A 19,080-nucleotide genomic window follows, 5' to 3' on the forward strand; every position below is an offset into this window, starting at 1 on the left:
GCCACCTTGCCGTCCTCAGGGCCCCCCCAGGACCACACACCGGGCAGCTATCGGGGGTCCTGGTGTGTCGGGGCCAGACTCGGGGCCTCCCGTTGCAGGGCTGGCTCTCCGTCCCGCCCGTCCTACCCTCCGCCCAGGTCCGCGGGGACTGAACTCAGCGCTCGGGCAAAGCCACATTCTTGGGCCACCCCAGCAGTGCCTGGGGGCGTGTGTCCTGTGACCCCCGGGAGTGACGTCAGGGCAGCGCGTATGCGAGGCTTCTAGCTCTTCCCCCAAGCCAGCCCCTCCTCCGTCACCGCCCTCCTGGGACCTTCCCCACGCACCCTCGAAGCATCTCCCACCCGTCCGACTTGAACGTGGAGTGTTTTCACGGCTGTCCCCCCAGCCCTGGTCACAGCTCTCCCCCTCGGAACGTCAGGCACAAATGCCAGGGGTACAGCGAGGAAGACGAGGCTCAGAGAATGAAAGGCAGCCTCTAAGACTGACCGAGAAGCAAGCAAGCACCCGCCATGCCCCCTTCCCCCCCAACCCTGTCCCCGTCAGCGCTGTGCCACCAGCGGGCCCCCGCAGGGCTAGTCTTCAGCGTGGGGGCTTGCTTGGACCCCGGCTTCAGGCTGCCTCAGCCTCGTCCATGCATGGGCCGGCTGAGCTAATAATATCACTCGGTGTTTGATGTGCTCCAACCCTCCGCAGACTCACTGGAAAACATCACTTTCTGTTCCTGTAGCGCCTGGGAGCGTGATTCAGGGAGATTATGTTCGAAATCCTCAGGAAAAATAGGATGACGAGACCCACATGCTTATCTTTGCGAAGGGGGCTAGGAGAAGGTCGGACGGGACTAACGGAAGTGGGGCTGGGGTGGGGCTGGGGTGGGGCTGGGGGTGGCCGTGAGGAAGGTGGACCTGGGTCGGTCTGAGGAGCACGGAGGACGACTGTGGTAGGGATGAGACACTCAGCGCCCTGGGCACAGCCCAGTGCTTTATTTTGGGGTCACATAGGTGGTGACCCGGGCTCTATCAGGGATCACTCCTGGCGGGATGCCGGGGATTGGCCCTGGGTGCAAGGCGAGCACTTCCTGGGTGTACCTTGGCTCCAGCCTTTGCAGCCTTTTTTTTTTTTCTTTGCTTTTTGGGTCACACCCAGCGATGCTCAGGGGTTATTCCTGGCTTTGCACTCAGGAATTACTCCTGGCGGTGCTTGGGGGACCATATGGGATGCCGGGGATCGAACCCGGGTCGGCCGCGTGCAAGGCAAACGCCCTACCCGCTGTGCTATCGCTCTGGTCCCAGCCTTTGCAGCCTTGAAAGACTTTTTACGAGAGACTCGGGGGCTGGCGGGTGGCATGCGGGCACTCAGGCCCCTAGGACAGCCAGTCCTGCAACCCCCGAGCCAGGACCGCCCAACACCCCCTCTCCCCGAGCCCCCTCCCGGGAAAGCAGCAACTTTCCCTCTGCCGCCCCTAGAGAAACCTCGGAGGGGGCTTTTGGGGTGTCTGTGAGCTGCAGGGCGGGGCCCAAGACTCTGAGGCCCTGCCTTCGCTGCAGGGACGCGATTCTGCCCCGCCACCTCCTACCCAGGTGCCCAGGAGCAAGGCTGGGGGAAAGGGGGGACAGCGGGGGTCCCAGCCTGGGGCTCTGAGGAGGCCGGAACAGCTGGGAACAGCTGAGGGTCGGTGAGCAGGACGGGAGGACGCAGGAGTTGGGGGAAAGTGGGGCGCGGGGGAGAGGGGTTGGGGAAAGTGGGGCGCGCGGGGGAGAGGGCCCGGGAGAGGGGCGCGCGGGGAGAGGGCTTGGGGGAAGTGGGGCTTGGGGGGAGGGCTTGGGGGAAGTGGGCCGCGGGGAGAGGAGTTGGGGAAAGTGGGGCGCGGGGGAGAGGGCCCGGGAGAGGGGCGCGGGCGGCAGCGGCGGGCGCGGGCGGGGCGGAGCCAGGCGGGGCCCGGGAGGGCGCGGGGAGGGCGCGGGTTCGCCATCCGGGCGCGGCGATGCGGGTGCACCTGGGCGCGCTGGCGGGCGCGGCGGCGCTCGGCGGGGCTCTCAGCTTCGTGCTCCTGGCGGCGGCCATCGGCACGGACTTCTGGTACATCATCGACACGGAGCGGCTGGAGCGCGCGGGGGGCGCCAACCGCAGCCAGCCGGAGCCCCTCAGCTCGCACTCGGGGCTCTGGCGCACCTGCCGCGGTGAGGGCGCGCGCGGGGACCTGTTGCGGGGGTCGGGGCGGGCGGGGGGCCCGGGGGCGGCCGGCGAGTCCCCCCGTGCCGTGCCGTGCAGTGCAGAGCCCGTGCGCGCCGCTGATGAACCCCTTCTGGCCCGGGAACGCGACGGTCAGCGACGCCAGCCGGCAACTTCTTGGTGAGTCCGGGCGGGGTGCGGGTGCGGGGACGACCCCGGCTGCCTCCCCCCGCCGCCAACTTTCCTTCCCAGCCCGCACAGCCAGGCCGTGTGCGTGTGTGTGCGCGTGTGTATGTGCGTGTGTGTGCCCGCGCGCGCGTGCGCATGTGTGGGTATGTGGGCGCGTGTGTGCGCGTGTGTATGTGTGTGCCCACATGCGTTCGTGCGCGCGCGCATGTGTGGGTGTGTGCACGCGTGTGTGCATGTGTGCATGTGTGTATGTGTGTGCCCAGGCGTGTGTGTCCCCGCGCGCGTGTGGGTGTGTGTATGTGTGTGCACGCATGCGTGTGTGTGTGAGAGCGTGTGTGCGTGTGTGTGTCTGGGGATGACCTTTGACGCGGGCCTGAGAAGCAGGCGGGGCCTTTCTTGTTCCCTTTGACCCCCCCCCCCCAGGTTGAATATTCAATCGACAAACGTTGGCTGAGTGCAGATGGTGAGACCCAGCCAGGCCTCCCCTGGCTCAAAGGCTGCCTGTTTGGGTGGGGATGGGGGTGGAGGGGTGGGGGTGGAGAGCCGGGGACTGACTGACCGGTACTCAGCTACCTTTCAGGGTGGCCAGTACTGGGAACAGGCCTCCTTGGGGGAGGAGCTGGCTGTTTTAAGGTCTCGGGGCCAGAGCCATAGCACAGCGGGGAGGGAGGGCGTTTGCCGTGCATGTGGCCAACCTGAGTTCGATACCCGGCATCCCATACGGTCCCCTGAGCACCGCCAGGAGTGATTCCTGAGTGCAGAGCCAGGAGTGAGCCCTGAGCATCGCTGGGTGTGGCCCCCAAACAGAGCAGCAAAGAGGAGCCCTTACTTCCTAAACACGAAGGCGCACCCCGCAGCTGTCTGTGGAGTGACTGCACGGAGTGACCAGAGGCAGAGGACAGGCTCTCCCTGGGGTTCCGGGCGCTCTTGTCCTTGGAACACCCCCTGCCCCCTCCCCCCATGACCGCTTAGCTCTGGGAGCTGGGCAGGGGCGTGAGGGCCGGGCCAGCGGGGGGCGGGGCACTCGGGCAGTGGCTTTTCCCGCCTTCACTGATTTCCACCCCCCTCACCAAGTTATAATCGTCTCCTTAAAAAAAAAAAAATCTTTGTTTTTCCCAAGGGGGAAACAGAGACCCAAAGGGGCCCAGGCCAGGGGCTCTGATGGCGAAGGAGACTGAGAGCCCAGGGTTTGGGGAAAGTGGGTCCCTTTGGGCCACCTGCTGAGCTCCCGGACTGTCCTCTCAGGAGTCCTGAGCCTGGCTCACTCCCCCAACCCCCCATCTCTGTCCTTTCCCCTCCAGCTGTGCTGGCCTGGATCTGGCCTCCTGCCCCAGGGCTTTTGCACGTGCCCATCCCTCCAGCTGGATTCTTCTGCCTCTTGCCCGAGCCAGCTCCTGCCCCTGCTAGGGGAAGGGTGGTATTTTGGGTATTTTTGGTTAACTCTGTCGCCCTCCCCAGACTGTGGGCGGCCTGGGTACAGGGCCCGCGCTGCCCTCTTCACGGCCAGGAGCCACCTCTACCCTGCAAGGGCTGCTCTCACCTGGGTTCCTTTGGTGAACAGACGAGCCCACAAGGGAAACAAAACTGTTTCTTCGAGACCCTGAGTGGGGGTTGGAGCGGGAGGGCTCTGGCCTTGTGCGAGGTCAACCCTGTTTGTTATTTTTTCTTTTTGGGTCACACCCGGCGATGCACAGGGGTTACTCCTGGTTCTACACTCAGGAATCACTCCTGGCAGTGCTCGGGGGACCCTATGGGATGCTGGGATTCGAACCCGGGTTGGCCACGTGCAAAGCAAACGCCCTCCCCGCTGTGCTATCGCTCCAGCCCCCCCCCTTTTTTTTGCTTTATTTGGTCACACCCAGCAGTGCTCAGGGGTTCCTCCCGATTCTGCACTCAGGAATGACTCCTGGTGGTGCATAGGGGATCATAAGGGATGCTGGGAATCGAACCCGGGTCGGCCACGTGCCAGGCCAACACCCTCCCCACTGTGCTATGGCTCCGGGCCCCACCTCCCCGGCTTTGATTCCCGACATTCCATACAGTCCCCCGGCCCCGCCAGGAGTGATCTCTGAGCGTACAGCCAGGAGTTACTCCTGAGCACTGCTGGGTGTGACCCTCCCCCACAAAAAACCATGTAGGGGTGCTCTGGGAAGTCCTGAGCCCAATTTCTTGGCAAGGAGGGGAGTCCTGGCCGAGAGCCAGTGCCCGTAGCTGCGACATCAACATTCATCGAAGGCTCCTCTGAGGCTAATGTCACGCCAAGTGTCAACAAGTCACCCCTGATGCTTGTGGCCGGCCGACACGCACTGGCCACGGCCCACCGGGGCGGCAAGCAGCCCCCCTGCCCCCAGGAAGCTTCCCCTCCAGGGGGTCGAGCTCTGCGGGGGGTCAGAGAAAAGGGCTGCCCTTGCTTGCCCCTTTCAGCCCCGGGAGAGATCCTGGGTGTTCTCAGAGCACTGTTGCAGGAGTCACCGAGTTTCTGCCCATGAAGCCGGGAGGTGGGGGCCAAATCCCAGAGCAGATCTGGGGCAGGGGGCGGCCAGGGAGAGGTGTCTTCACCTTTCTGAGCCTCGGTTTCTAGATCTGCTCAAATGCTGGGGGTTGGGGAGGCGGCTGAAAGGGCCGGAGCGCAGGCTTGCCTGCAGGAGGCCTGAGGTCGAACCCCAGGACCATCCTCCAAGCCCTGAGCAGGGACAGCTCCTGAAGAGGGTGACCGGACCATCCCCCAGGAGTAGCCCCTGAGAAGGTCTGGGGCTCCCCTGACCCCAGATGAAATGTCAGGGCCATGCGGGGTCTGCTTAGGACTCCATAAAACACCTGGAAGGAAAAAAAGCAAAGAAAATAGATTTTCCCGGGGGCCTCAGCTAGGGCCTGGTTGCTTTGGTCTAAAATCACGGGGGGCCCGAGATAGGACAGCGGGCAGGGCACTTGCCTGGCGTGTGGCCGACCAGGGTTCGACCCCAGCCCCCCAGGTGGTCCCCAGAGCCTGCCAAGAGGAACTCCTGAGCACCTCTGGTCGTGGCTCAAACCAACCAACCAACCAGAAGGCGCCAGGCACAGAGGGGCGGGGGCTTCCACCGAGTCCTCTCTAGAACCCGCCGGGCCTTTCCAGGCGCTCACTGACTTCCAGGGAAAAGCGCAGCTGCTCGGCCACAGTGGAGGGTCCGAAGGTCCGTCTGTGTTCGGGGAAGTCTGCCCACCGTGACCGAGAGCGCAGGGATCCCCGTGGAGCCGGGAGGGAGGGAGGGAATAGCCGCCTAGCCAGCAGGATCACCAGAGTCAGCCCCGGTGACCAGTGGGGTGGCAGATGTCACAGCCCTCACACCCCCCAACCCCACCCGCCAGCCCCCTGGGGACTCTGCCCCACCACGGGGCTCGGAGCGGACACTCAGTCTCTCCGGGTCACCCGGACAGCCAGCAAGCTGGCGCTGATCTCTCTCTCTTTTTTTTTTTCTTTTTGGGTCACACCTGGCTATGCACAGGGGTTCCTCCTGGCTCTGCACTCAGGAATTATTCCTGAAGGTGCTGGGGGACCCTATGGGGTGCTGGGAATCGAACCCGGGTCGGCCACGTGCAAGACAAACGCCCTCCCCGCTGTGCTATCACTCCAGCCCCCCCGATCTTTCTTTGTGCGATTTGGGGACACACCATCTGGGACTCTCTGGGATTTCGGGAAACGGGAAAGCACAGCCTCCACCGTCAGACTGAGGTAGAACCACAGTCACAGGTCACCCTCTGGGGGAGGGTGACCCTGGGGAAGTCCCTGGACTCCCCTGCCCTCTCATGGGTGGACAGGGGCACCTCCCCCTGAGGCTTCCGTAGGGATAAGGAGAATGGCGTCTTGACACCCTGCGTGGCCGCTGCTATTACTACCCCGTCACCCAGGAAGCGGGGCCGACTACCCCCAGACTGCGTGCTAGCTGCAAGTCAGCCCCAGAAAGAGATTTTTCCAAGAATCTCTTTATCCCCAGGGAGAATCTTGAGTCTCCTCCTCTCGAGCTCTTTTATTCTGTGAAGAGCTTTTATTCTTTATTTCAAACCCAGTGTGGAGGGAGGTGCCTACCCCCCTGCTGCTCAGGGGCAACTTATTCCTGGTTCTGTGACCAGGAGTGACGACCAGCCAGTGCTCAGGGGACGGTGGTGCCAGGGATGGACCTGGGGCGGGCCCCAGAGTCTCACCTCTTGTAATGTCTGTAGGGACCCTCCAGGAGACAGACCCTCGTCAGCATCCTGTGCCAAGGCAGCCTCCCAGATGCCCCCTCTGTTGGGGTACCTGGGCCAGGCCTGGGATGTTTTTACTCCGAGCACACCCTAACGGGACAAGTGCTCTTACTCCAGTGGAAAGCTGGCTTTGCTGGGATATACTGCCTTCCCGATCAGCAGGGTGGGGGAGGTCAGAAGGGTGCCCCCTGGCTGGGCGTGGGCATTGTTCTTGGTGCGGAGGGAGTTCTGAGTTCAAGACAGTGAAAGAGTCCTTAGCTACCACCCATCAGGAGGTGCCCGCGGGAGGAGTCTTGAGTGGCAGGTGACAGGAACCCAAGCCACACCCGGCGTCAGGGAATTACTGGCCGGTGTGGGAAGCTCCAGCCCGCTGCGTGCGGAGAGCTAAGCCCCGTTCCTCCCCCCCTCCCCTCCCCTCCCCTCCTCTCCTCTCCCCCAGGCCTTTGCTTCTGTTCGGGTTCCGCTTTCTCAGCAATCCCCTGCTATACCCCAATCAGCAGACTTCGCATTGCCCCGTAATTCTGCAATATTTGCGGGGAAGCCTCTCATTGGCTCAAACTGGATCACATGCCCCGTCCTGGGCCAATCACGGGGGCGGAGGGTTTGGGCTGCGCTGATTGGCTGGGCACCTCGTCATTCGCAGTTGGAAGCAGGACCAGTTTTCTCCCGTCCCTTAGTCAGCGGGTGATTTCTGGGCATCCCTGGCTCTTTCACCAGGCTGTTGGGATGAATTGAGAGCACCTGAGCGAAGCTGCCGCCCAGCCCACTGCGCATAGTAGGGCGTCACTTCAGCTCCGAGTTCTGTTACCTCCCCGAGCCTCGGGCTTCCCTCTGTAGAATGGGGCTAATTATCGCAGATAATTCTGCCCTTGGGAAGAGTTTCTTTCTCACTGGCCCAGGCCTAGCTGTAGGGGATAGAACCACCGAAGTGGGCCTCGCCCTGGAAGAGTCTCAAAATTTTTTTCTTTTAATTAATCATTTTTGGTTTTGGACCTCACCTGGAGATGCTCAGGGATTATTCCCAGCTCTGGACTCAGGAATCACTCCTGGCGGTGCTTGGGGGGGGGGGGGGGGAGAGCCCTATGGGATGCCGGGGATTGAACCTGGGTGGGCCCCAGGCAAGGCAAACACCTCACCCTGCTGTACTCTGGCCCCTCAAATTTTTTTTTTAATTAAAAATAAATTAAAAGTTCTCTGTGGGGGGGCTGGAGCCATAGCACAGCGGGGAGGGCGTTTGCCTTGCACGCGGCCGACCCGGGTTCGATTCCCAGCATCCCATATGGTCCCCTAAGCACCACCAGGAGTAATTCCTGAGTGCAGAGCCTGTGCAGTGCTGGGTGTGACCCAAAAAGAAAACAAAATAAAGGAGAAACAAAAGTTCTCTGTGGGGCCACAGACCTGAATTGAAGGGGTGACGCACATGTGCTGTTTGTGGGGCTCCAGGTTTCACCCTCAGCAGCGTCAGCTGGGAGCCCCCTGCCCCGCCCCCCCCCCCCCCAACTCTCCACCGAGAGGGAAAGAGCACATCCAGATGGGAGCAGAGAAACTTTGCCAGAGGAAGCCGTGGATGTCCCGTTCCACTAACACACTGCAGCGGCCAGAAAGGGGGGTCCCGGGTGGGGAAAGGAGCGGGCTTCCTGCACCCCGAGGGGACAGACACTGTGCCCTGGGGGCTCTCTGCACCCCAGGGGGAGAGACTGTGCCCTGGGGGCTCTGTACCCCGAGGGGGAGAGACTGTGCCCTGGGGGCTCTCTGCACCCCAGGGGGAGAGACTGTGCCCTGGGGGCTCTGTACCCCGAGGGGGAGAGACTGTGCCCTGGGGGCTCTGTACCCCGAGGGGGAGAGACTGTGCCCTGGGGCTCTCTGCACCCCGAGGGGGAGAGACTGTGCCCTGGGGGCTCTCTGTACCCCAGGGGGAGAGACTGTGCCCTGGGGCTCTCTGTACCCCGAGGGGGAGAGACTGTGCCCTGGGGCTCTCTGTACCCCGAGGGGGAGAGACTGTGCCCTGGGGGCTCTCTGTACCCCAGGGGGAGAGACTGTGCCCTGGGGCTCTCTGTACCCCGAGGGGGAGAGACTGTGCCCTGGGGGCTCTCTGCACCCCAGGGGGAGAGACTGTGCCCTGGGGGCTCTGTACCCCGAGGGGGAGAGACTGTGCCCTGGGGGCTCTGTACCCCGAGGGGGAGAGACTGTGCCCTGGGGCTCTCTGCACCCCGAGGGGGAGAGACTGTGCCCTGGGGGCTCTCTGTACCCCAGGGGGAGAGACTGTGCCCTGGGGCTCTCTGTACCCCGAGGGGGAGAGACTGTGCCCTGGGGCTCTCTGTACCCCGAGGGGGAGAGACTGTGCCCTGGGGGCTCTCTGTACCCCAGGGGGAGAGACTGTGCCCTGGGGCTCTCTGTACCCCGAGGGGGAGAGACTGTGCCCTGGGGGCTCTCTGCACCCCAGGGGGAGAGACTGTGCCCTGGGGCTCTCTGCACCCCAGGGGGAGAGACTGCCCTGGGGCTCTCTGTACCCCGAGGGGGAGAGACTGTGCCCTGGGGGCTCTCTGCACCCCGAGGGGGAGAGACTGTGCCCTGGGGGCTCTCTGCACCCCAGGGGGAGAGACTGCCCTGGGGCTCTCTGCACCCCGAGGGGGAGAGACTGTGCCCTGGGGGCTCTCTGCACCCCGAGGGGGAGAGACTGTGCCCTGGGGGCTCTCTGTACCCCGAGGGGGAGAGACTGTGCCCTGGGGCTCTCTGTACCCCGAGGGGGAGAGACTGTGCCCTGGGGGCTCTCTGTACCCCGAGGGGGAGAGACTGTGCCCTGGGGGCTCTCTGTACCCCGAGGGGGAGAGACTGTGCCCTGGGGGCTCTCTGCACCCCAGGGGGAGAGACTGTGCCCTGGGGGCTCTCTGTACCCCGAGGGGGAGAGACTGTGCCCTGGGGGCTTTCTCCACCCCGAGGGGGAGAGACTGTGCCCTGGGACTCTCTGCACCCCGAGGGGGAGAGACTGTGCCCTGGGACTCTCTGCACCCCGAGGGGGAGAGACTGTGCCCTGGGGCTCTCTGCACCCCGAGGGGGAGAGACTGTGCCCTGGGGGCTCTCTGCACCCCGAGGGGGAGAGACTGTGCCCTGGGGCTCTCTGCACCCCGAGGGGGAGAGACTGTGCCCTGGGGGCTCTCTGCACCCCGAGGGGGAGAGACTGCCCTGGGGCTCTCTGCACCCCGAGGGGGAGAGATGACTTCTGGTCGACTCTCTGCACCCCGAGAGGACAGAGACGGCAACTGCGCCAGTGGTCTGGGCTCAGCTCTGGCGGGAGTCTGCTCGCCGCACTGTGCTCCCGGGAGAATGAAGCACTTTCTCGCTCCTCAGCCCCGAGGCTCCGGGAAGAGGCTCCCGGAAGTGCCCGGAGATGCTCCGTCCTGTCCCTCAGGGAGGGGGCTGGGCTTTCCCCAAACCCGGCTCTGGCTTGGGGGCAGCTGTGGCTTGCCGGGAGGCCAGGCTGCGGCTCCCCTGCTCTGGGAAGGTTGTTCCTGGGAAACTGCCTCCCTGTTCGCTTCCCCACCGGGGCGGAGGGGTCGGGGCGGGGGGCGGGGGTCGGGCAGGGCGGCGCTGAGGGGTCTCCCCGCAGCTGTGCTTTCTGCCCAGGGCGTTTTCCGGGGAGGAGGGAGAGGAAAGGCGGGACCCAGGTGCCCCCCGAGGGGTCCCTTCCGCAGTGATGGGGATGGCAGCTGCGTCCCCGGACTCCCCCAGGCCCGAGGCAGTGAGGGGCAGAGGGTGGTCTCAGAGGCTGCCCCTGCCCTTCACTGTCCCCACGTGTGGCCCCTGAACACCCCGCAGGGCTGAGGTGTGGGAGGGGGTCCCCAGCTGCGCCTCTCCTTGTCCCTGCCTCTCTGCCCCGTCTCCTCCAGGAACAGAGCACTGGACACAGAGCCCTCTTCTCCATCCACAAGAGGGCCTGGAAACCCCTATTCTTTTTTTATTTTTCTTTTTGGGTCACACCTGGCGATGCTCAGGGGTCACTCCTGGCTCTGCACTCAGGAATTACTCCGGCGGTGCTCGGGGGACCCTATGGGATGCTGGGAATCGAACCCGGGTCGGCCGTGTGTAAGGCAAACACCCTCCCCGCTGTGCTGTCGCTCCAGCCTGAGACCCCCAGTCTTGCCATCCCAAAGGAGGGCCCGTCCCGGGGTCCCGCCTGCCCTGTGGGGCCTGGGAGGGGGCAGGGGTGTGAGTTGGAGACTCACAGAGCGCCCCCGTCCTGTGGCCCAGACCCGAGGCCTCTGCCTGGCACCCACAGTGCCCGTGAGCACCCCAGGAGCCCCCGGCCAGAAACTGCTCGGCCCCTTGTCCTGTCCCGTCGTGAGCACTTGCTGCCCTGGTGGGGTGAGGTGTGGAGAGCTGCCTCCCTGCAGGGTGAGTGGGGGAGGGCAGGGTGTGGCCGGCCCTGCCCACCCGCCCTCTCGCCCCCCTCCCGCTCTCCGCAGCCATGCACGGCACCTTCCTCATCCTGCTGCCCCTCAGCCTGGTCCTGATGGTGTTCGGGGGCATGGCGGGCTTCCTCAGCTTCCTCCTGCGCGCCTCACGCCTGCTGCTTCTCACCGGAACCCTCTTCCTCTTTGGAGGTAGGTACCACCGGGTCAGGGGGCTCGAGTGCCAGGGCCCACGGAACCACAACCATGGCTTCATGGCGCCACAGTGCCCTCGGTGCCACGGTACCCAGTGTGTCCCCGTGACACTGTCCCCACGATGCCACGGGGCCCACAGTGCCATGGGGCCCACAGAACCCACAGTGACACAGCATCACAGTCCCCACGATGCCACGGGGCCCACAGTGCCATGGGGTCCACAGAACCCACAGTGACACAGCATCACAGTCCCCACGATGCCACGGGGCCCACAGTGCCATGGAGTCCACAGAACCCACAGTGACACAGCATCACAGTCCCCACGATGCCACGGGGCCCACAGTGCCATCGTATTCATGGTGCCACAGGGCCCATGTCAACCACAGCACTACAAATGCCTTGGAACCTGCAGTGCTGCAGGGCCACCGTGCCACAGTTCCACGGGACCCACAGTACCCACAGTGCCACAGTGCCATGGGACCCATGGTACCCACAGTGCCACAGTGCCACAGGACACACAGTGCCACAGAACCCACAGTACCCACAGTGCCACAGTGCCATGGGATGCACAGTACCCACAGTGCCACGGAACCCACAGTACCCACAGTGCCACGATACCCACAATGCCACAGTGCCACGGGACCCACAGTGCCAGGGACCCACAGTGCCAGTGCCAGGGGCCTGCAGTGCCAGGGGCCCCGCGGTGCCACGGTGCCAGGGCCCGCGGTGCGGCTCTGACGCCCCCTCCCCCGCAGCGCTGGTGACGCTGGCCGGCATCAGCGTGTACATCGCGTACTCGGCGGCCGCCTTCCGGGAGGCGCTGTGCCTGCTGGAGGAGGCGTCGCTGCTGGAGCAGGTGGACATCCGCTTCGGCTGGTCCCTGGCGCTGGGCTGGGCCAGCTTCATCGCCGAGCTGCTCACCGGGGCGGCCTTCCTGTCCGCCGCCCGCGTGCTCGGCCTGCGGCGGGGGCAGGAGGGGCCCATCTGAGCCGCCACGGAGACCCCCCCACCCCCGGGACACGGCGGCCGCGGCCGGGCCGGGCAGCCCCACTCCCTCGTGGTGGTCTGTGTCCGTGTGTGTGCCCCGTGTGTGTCCCTTGTACACGCCTGTCCCCCTGTGCTGTGCCCGTGTGTGTGCCCCGTGTGTGTCCCTGTACACGCCTGTCCCCCTGTGCTGTGCCCGTGTGTGTGCCCCGTGTGTGTCCCTGTACACGCCTGTCCCCCTGTGCTGTGCCCGTGTGTCATGTGTGCTGAGCCGACACGTGTGTCTGTGGGGGGGGAGGGCGGACCGAGGCGGGGCAGAGAACCCCGAAACCGTGGAAACAGCCCCGGCATAAAGCGCTGGAACACCGCCACACCGGGGTCTCCTCTGCTTTCATTCCCCCGTCCCTGCTTTCGACACGGGGCACCAGAGAGGTCAGGCAAGCCTCACAGAGATGCACAGCGAGCCAGTGCTCCGTGTCTGGGGGGCGTGTCACGGAGGGGAGGCTGCACACTTCCTCCGGGACCCAGGGCTGCGGCTCCACCACTAAGACGTCACCTTTGTCATGACGTCATCTCCCGATGACATCATCATCACCTTCCCACAACGTCCTCCCTCGGGCCCGGACACATCAGCCCGGGCCCGGGCCCCTCCTCTCACGACACCCCACAGGCCCGGCGGCACCCGCTGGGTGCGTCCGTCTGTCCTGCAGCCACTGGGCAGACGGAGTGGACGGTCCAGGGCCGCCCCCGCCCCGGAGGCAGGGAGGGCGCAGGAGAGGGGCAGCCGGGTAACGCCCCGGGGGCGCTGAAACCCAGCCGGCCCCGCTGTCACGACGCCCGGGCCCCGCCGGTGCCCACAGCGCGCGCTGGCCGAGCTCGGCCGCCGCTGCCCGGCCCGGACACGCTGGACGGGGCCGGGGAACAAGGAGAGCGGCCGGCGAGGGGGACCCGCGGTCTCTGCTGCCACCTGCTGGCCGCCGGGCGGCACTGCGGGCAGCCCCCACAAGTCCGCGGTGCCCCCAGCGCCCTCTGCAGGGACGTTCGGGGATGGTCTGGGGGACACAGTCGTGCACAGGGGCTACTGCGGCTACGGGGGTGGGGGGGCCCGGGGACGCCTCCCCCCAGCCCCCGCAGGGGTCTTGCCCAGGGGTCGGCAGGGCTGGACACTGGGGGGAGTCCAGGAGCTGACGCTGGGGCTCTGGCATCCAAGAACTGCGGGGGAGGGCGTTTGCCTTGCACGGGGTTGACCCGGTTCGAGTCCCAGCATCCCGTAGGGTCCCCCGAGCACCGCCGGAGGTAATTCCTGCGTGCAGAGCCAGGAGGAAGCCCTGAGCATCGCCGGGTGTGACCCCAAAAGCAAAAACAAAACCAAGAACAGAACTGCTGGGGGTGTGTGGTCACATTGGCAGGGATGGTGACAGTTCCCAGCCGGCTCCCACGGAAACAGATGGTGCCCACGAAGCCCTGTCCTGCAGTGCTCCTGAGAGCCGCCAGTGCCGTGATGATGACCGGACAACGGGCCCAGCAGTGAGAGACACTGCTCTAGGCGGGGCAGTCAGGGAGGACTTCTCGGCAGAGGTGGATCGTGCTGGCGCTTGAATGAGGAGCTCTCCGAGTCGGGAAGCGTCAGGACGGGAAGGCAGCATGTGCCAAGGCCGAGGGGTGGGAGGACGAGCGGTCTGCTGGTCTCGCTTCCCGGATAGGGAAACTGAGGCCCGTGGCTTTGGTTCCTCCTCCCCCTGGCCCCACCTCTGCATCTCCAGCAAGAAGAGGGCGTGTTGGTCTGGGGGCGTCCCCCCGGCCTGCGATGGTTTAGTGGGGGCAAGAGGGGTCCTGCTGGGAGGTGGTGACGGGGAGTGAGGGGAGTGGACAGTTTGGGCGGGGACTCTGGGGCCCACGTGGACCGGTGGAAATACCAGCAGGACAGGGGCTGGGGGAGTCCAGTGGGTGCCTGGGGCGCTGTGCACCCCACCCAGCTGCCTTCGGGCTCAGCCCCCCTCCCGGGTGAAAGCTCAGCTGGGTGCCGGGGAAGAAAGGAAGGAAGGAAGGAAGGAAGGAAGAAGGAAGAAGGGAGGGAGGGTGGGAGGGAAGGAAGGAAGGAGGGAGGGAGGGAGAGAGGGAAGGAGGGAAGGAGGGAAGGAGGGAAGGAAGGAGGGAAGGAGGAAAGAAGGAGGCAGGGAAGGAGGGAAGGAAGGAAGGAAAGAAGGAGGGAAGGAGAAGGAGGGAGGGAGGGAAGGAAGGAAGGAATGAAAGAAGGAAGGAAGGAGGGAAGGAGGGAAGGAAAGAAGGAGGGAAGGAGGGAAGAAGGGAAGGAGAAGGAGGGAAGGAAGGAAGGAGGGAGGGGAGGGAGGGAAGGAAGGAGGAGGGCATGGAGGGAGAAGCGCCCGGGGGCGCCCAGCACTCAGCCCAAGGGGGGGGACGGGCCTCAGGGCTGCCCCGAGTGGCCCCGGGCATCGGGGGCCGGGCAGGGACGGGCAGGGGGACCCCAGCCTCTCTCACGGGGGCCGAGTCTTCTCCACAAGGGCGGGCCACGGCGCTCAAAGGCTCCCCCCAGCCACAGCCCCCACTGCTTCTCGGGGGCCACACTGGGGTGCTGCCCGGGGTCTCTCAGGCGGTTGCCCAGGGACCATGTGGAGGCGAGGCGAGCCCCCCGCCGCGTGCCCCGTCTCTGGCCCCTCTCTGGGCCTCCGGGTTCCCTTCCAGGGTCCGTTTTGGGCCGCTGGACGCCCGGGGACACTCACGAGCACCGGCCGCGGCAGACGAAGGGCCCAGAGATGGGAAGGCGTGGCTCAGTTTCCAGGTCTCCGACCCGGACCCCCGCCCGCGGGCTGCACTGTCCCCAAGCAGGGGAGTCACCGAACGAGTGAGATGCCGCAAACACGCAGCTTCCTTATACCCGACCCCGCGATCCACGGCGTGCTCGCCCAGGAGGGGGGCGGGCCACCTGCAGCTCCCCAGGGCCTTGGCGGGGGGGCGCGGCCCTGCCCACCTGCCCTTGGAGGGTCTCCGGCCGCCGCTTCGCTCTGTGCTGGGGTCACTGGAGGGAGACCCTGCGCTGGTCCGAGCCGGCCCCCAGCCCCTCAGACAGTGCTCTGTGTTTTCTCTTTCAGTTCTGGGCTCACACTCGCCAGTGCTCAGTGCCAGCTCAGGGCTGACTCCCGACTCTGTGCTCAGGGTCCCAACAGGGTTCAGGGGACCACGGGGGGCGCTGGGGGTCCAGCCTGGGTCACCACACACAAGGCAGGTGCCCTCCCCGCTGTCCTATTGCTCGGGGCCAGGGACAGTGTCCTAACGCCCAGATTGCAACACAGCCTGCCTCCCTTCCCTCCCTCCCTCCCTCCCTCCCTCCCTCCCTCCCTCCTTCCCTCCTTTCTTCCTTCCTTCCTTCCTTCCTTCCTTCCTTCCTTCCTTCCTTCCTTCCTTCCTTCCTTCCTTCCTTCCTTCCTTCCTTCCCACCTCCCTTCCTTCCCTCCTTTCTTCCTTCCCTCCCTCCCTCCCTCCCTCCCTCCCTCCCTCCCTCCTTCCCTCCTTCCCTCCCTCCTCCCTCCTTCCCTCCCTCCCTTCCTCCATCCCTCCCTCCCTTCCTCCATCCCTCCTCCCTTTCTCCTTCCTTCCTTCCTTCCTTCCTTCCTTCCTTCCTTCCTTCCTTCCCTCCCCCCTCCCCCCCTCCCTCCTCCCTCCCTTCCTTCCTTCCTTCCTTCCTTCCTTCCTTCTTCCTTCCTTCCTTCCTTTCCGTCCGTCCTTCCTTCCTTCCTTCCTCCTCCCTTCCTCTCCCTCCTCCTTCCTCCCTCCCTCCCTCTGTCCCTCCCTCCTTCCTTCCTTCCTTCCTTCCTTCCTTCCTTCCTTCCTTCCTTCCTTCCTTCCTTCCTTCCCTCCCTCCTCCCTCCCTCCCTCCCTCCCTCCTCCCTCCCTCCCTCCCTCCCTTCCTTCCTTCCTTCCTTCCTTCCTTCCTTCCTTCCTTCCTTCCTTCCTTCCTTCCTTCCTTCCTTCCCTCTCTGTCCCCTCCCTCCCTCCCTCCCTCCTTCCTCCCTTCCTTCCTAATGTTGGCGCTGATCTGAAGGAACCACAGTGCCTTACCCAGGCACCCCTGCGGCCCTGTGGCTCCAGAGCACTGTGAAGAGAGCACTGTGCAGGCTCGGGCAGCTCTTCCGTGGCCTCAGCAGGGCCAAGGCCCTGCGATGCTCAGCACTGCCCCTTTCACTCCCCCTTGCTCCAGGAGATGCTTCGGTCCTTCAGGCCACACCTGGAGGTGCTCAGGGGCTGGCCCCTGGCTCTTACTCCTGGCTCTGTGCTCAGGGATCACTCTCAGGGCGGTGTGGCTCGGGGACCCTGTGGGGTGTCAGGGACTGAACCTGGGCTGGCTGCAGGCACAGCAAGTGCGTCCCCGCCGTACTCTGGCTCTGCCTGCCAGCGCGGGCCTTGGGGGAGGAAGGGGCGTCCTTGGAGGGCAGGCTGGGGCCGCCTCTCTGCCCCCCCAGCCCCCCCGGGCCACGCCCTGTGCCCAGAAAACCCATAAGGGACGGCGGCGCTGTCTACACGGCAGGTTTCTGCTCCCTGCCTTGCTGGACGTGATGAGAATCCAGCAGCGCCCGGGGTTCGCCAGCGAGGTCCCGTGCGGAGGGTCGGGGCACCGGCGTCCATCACGGAGCCGCAGGAGCGGGGCCTGCAGCCGGGGTCGCTCGCTCCCTGACAAATGATCTATCTCATTTATTTCCATGATCTCTCTCCGCATTATTTCAATATTATTAATACTTGGCAAATATATTAAAAAAGTAATAAACTGGCAATTACGATTGTGCTCCGGACCCCAGACTGCAATTATTCATCACGTTTCGATTATTAACTTCACTTCAAATGTCTTTCAGCGAAGACTGCAGGAAAGGAGGGAAAAGCCCCAGTGGCAGTCTGCACCCTGATTCCGGACACCCACGCTTCATTCAGACTCGGCGTTTCTGGGATTTATCGACTCTGGCGGCGGGGATCAAAGCAGGAGCAGAGAAAGCGTCTCTGTTTGCTGAGCAGTGACCGCCAAGCACCTCACCCCTGCAGGAGCGTCTGTCTGTGCCCGAGTCTCTCTCTCTGGGACTGCATTTTAGTTATTTCCATTTGCTTTTGGTCTCGGGGCCACACCAGGCAGTGCTCAGGGGTGACTCCTGGCTCTATGCTCAAGGATCACTCCCGACAGTGCTCAGGGCTGACTCCTGACTCTGTGCTCAGGGACCACTCCTGACAGTGCTCAGGGCTGACTCCTGGCTTTTTGCTCAAGGATCACTCCCGACAGTGCCCAGAGCTTACTCCTGGCTCTGTGCTCAGGGGATCAACTCCTTGACAGTGCTCAGGGCTGACTCCTGGCTCTGTGCTCAAGATCACTCCCGACAGTGCTCAGGGCTGACTCCTGGCTCTGTGCTCAGGAACCACTCCTGGCAGTGCCCAAGGCTGACTCCTGGCTCTGTGCTCAAGGATCACTCCCGACAGTGCTCAGGGCTGACTCCTGGCTCTGTGCTCAGGAACCACTCCTGACAGTGCTCAGGGCTGACTCCTGGCTCTGTGCTCAGGGGTCACTCCCAACAGTGCTCAGGGCTGACTCCTGGCTCTGTGCTCAGGAACCACTCCTGGCAGTGCCCCTCCTGGCTCTGTGCTCAGGGGCTCACTCCTGAGGGGTCTTGGGTGGGGTTGAACGGGGGTGCAGCCTTGTGAGGCGGCACCCTGCTCGCAGTCCCCAGCCCTTTTGGCTCCTGATTGCATTTTATTTAGAAATAACAGTCACGCGGCCATGGCGACAGGAAACTCACTTCACGGCGGCACAGAGAGGCTCAGAGGCCACACAGCGGGGACCCTGGGTGGGGGAACTTCCTCCGCTCTCCCCTGACTCGGTTCCGGGCTGACCCCGAGCCAAGGAGAGAGGACCGAGAGGGCCGTGACGCGGGAGCAGCCTTGACAAGGAGCCGCGTTCCCTGTGCTGTCTCACCTTGGGGGCCTGAGAGACAGCGCGGCGGGAGGGCGTCTGCCTGGCACGCGGCCCGACCCGGGTTCGATAACCGGCATCCCCTAGGGTCCCCCGAGCACCGCCAGGAGTGATTCCTGAGTGCAGAGCCAGGAGCCGGCCCTGAGCACTGCTGGGTGGGACCCGAGCCCCCGCCTCCGAGACACCCGCTGGGGAGGGGTAGCAGCCCCTCCCGGAGGGCTCTGTCGCCTCAGCAGGACGGGCCAGGACACTGCGACGGTGCCCGCGCCCGGGGTGACCAGAGGCCCAGGCCTGAGGCCTGCAGGCCCCGCCCGGTGCTCCCACCCCGACCCCGGGGAGCCGTTAGACCGGAGGCTGGGGCAGGAGCGAGAGCACAGTGGGGAGGGCGTTTGCCATGGCATGCGGCCGGCCCGGGTTCGATTTCCCGGCATCCCATAGGGTCCCCCGAGCACCGCCAGTGCCAGGAGTGACCCCCTGAGCATCGCCGGGGGTGACCCCAAAAGCAGGGAGGCTCCTGAGGCCTGCGGGTGACTTGGGGTCTGGTTGAGGTCAGGAGCAGCCGCCCCCTCCTCGGCGCCCCCAAACCCCGCCCCCTCACGGCGCCCCTGCTCCACCCAGAGGCGAGGTGGGGGCGGGGCAAGGCCAGCATCCCCCTGCCCCCCCCACCCCTCTGCGGGGAGCTCGGCTCAAGCTCCGCCTTCCAAGCTGCCCCCACCCCCTCCCACGTTCCCCGCCCCAGCCAGGACAAGGGACGGTTTCCTCCCGCCGTGGTGGGCCCCCCACCCAGTCCCTGGCCCGCTGCCCTGCCCCCCCCCCAGGGCTGCCCGAAGGGGTCCCTGGCCCGGCACGCGGTGGTCTGCAGGGCCGGAAGGAAGTGGAGCCAATCCCCGCGGGCCTGTCCAGTGGGTGCGGGGCTCGGGGTGGCCGCGCCTGAGGGCGGGGCTCAGC

General features: G+C 65.1%; 1 protein-coding gene across 1 annotated transcript; it reads left to right on the top strand.

The window, feature by feature from the left end:
* Positions 1 to 1,953: 1,953 nt before the first annotated feature.
* Positions 1,954 to 12,529, top strand: TMEM114 (transmembrane protein 114). Its single transcript, XM_055136431.1, has 4 exons — positions 1,954 to 2,177; positions 2,269 to 2,349; positions 11,043 to 11,180; positions 11,939 to 12,529. The coding sequence occupies exons 1-4, from the start codon at positions 1,982 to 1,984 to the stop codon at positions 12,169 to 12,171; spliced, it is 648 nt and encodes a 215-aa protein (XP_054992406.1). The 5' UTR covers positions 1,954 to 1,981; the 3' UTR covers positions 12,172 to 12,529.
* The last annotated feature ends 6,551 nt before the right edge of the window (positions 12,530 to 19,080 follow it).

The sequence above is a fragment of the Sorex araneus genome, chromosome 4 (genome assembly GCF_027595985.1).
Source record: "Sorex araneus isolate mSorAra2 chromosome 4, mSorAra2.pri, whole genome shotgun sequence".
Taxonomy (NCBI): domain Eukaryota; kingdom Metazoa; phylum Chordata; class Mammalia; order Eulipotyphla; family Soricidae; genus Sorex; species Sorex araneus.

Bases quoted from the DNA above. Each gene is read 5' to 3' on its own strand.
- TMEM114 (XM_055136431.1), top strand. From the start codon at position 1,982: ATGCGGGTGCACCTGGGCGCGCTGGCGGGCGCGGCGGCGCTCGGCGGG. The intron at 2,350-11,042 runs GTGAGTCCGGGC...CGCTCTCCGCAG, and splicing joins CGCCAGCCGGCAACTTCTTG to CCATGCACGGCACCTTCCTC. The intron at 11,181-11,938 runs GTAGGTACCACC...CCTCCCCCGCAG, and splicing joins AACCCTCTTCCTCTTTGGAG to CGCTGGTGACGCTGGCCGGC.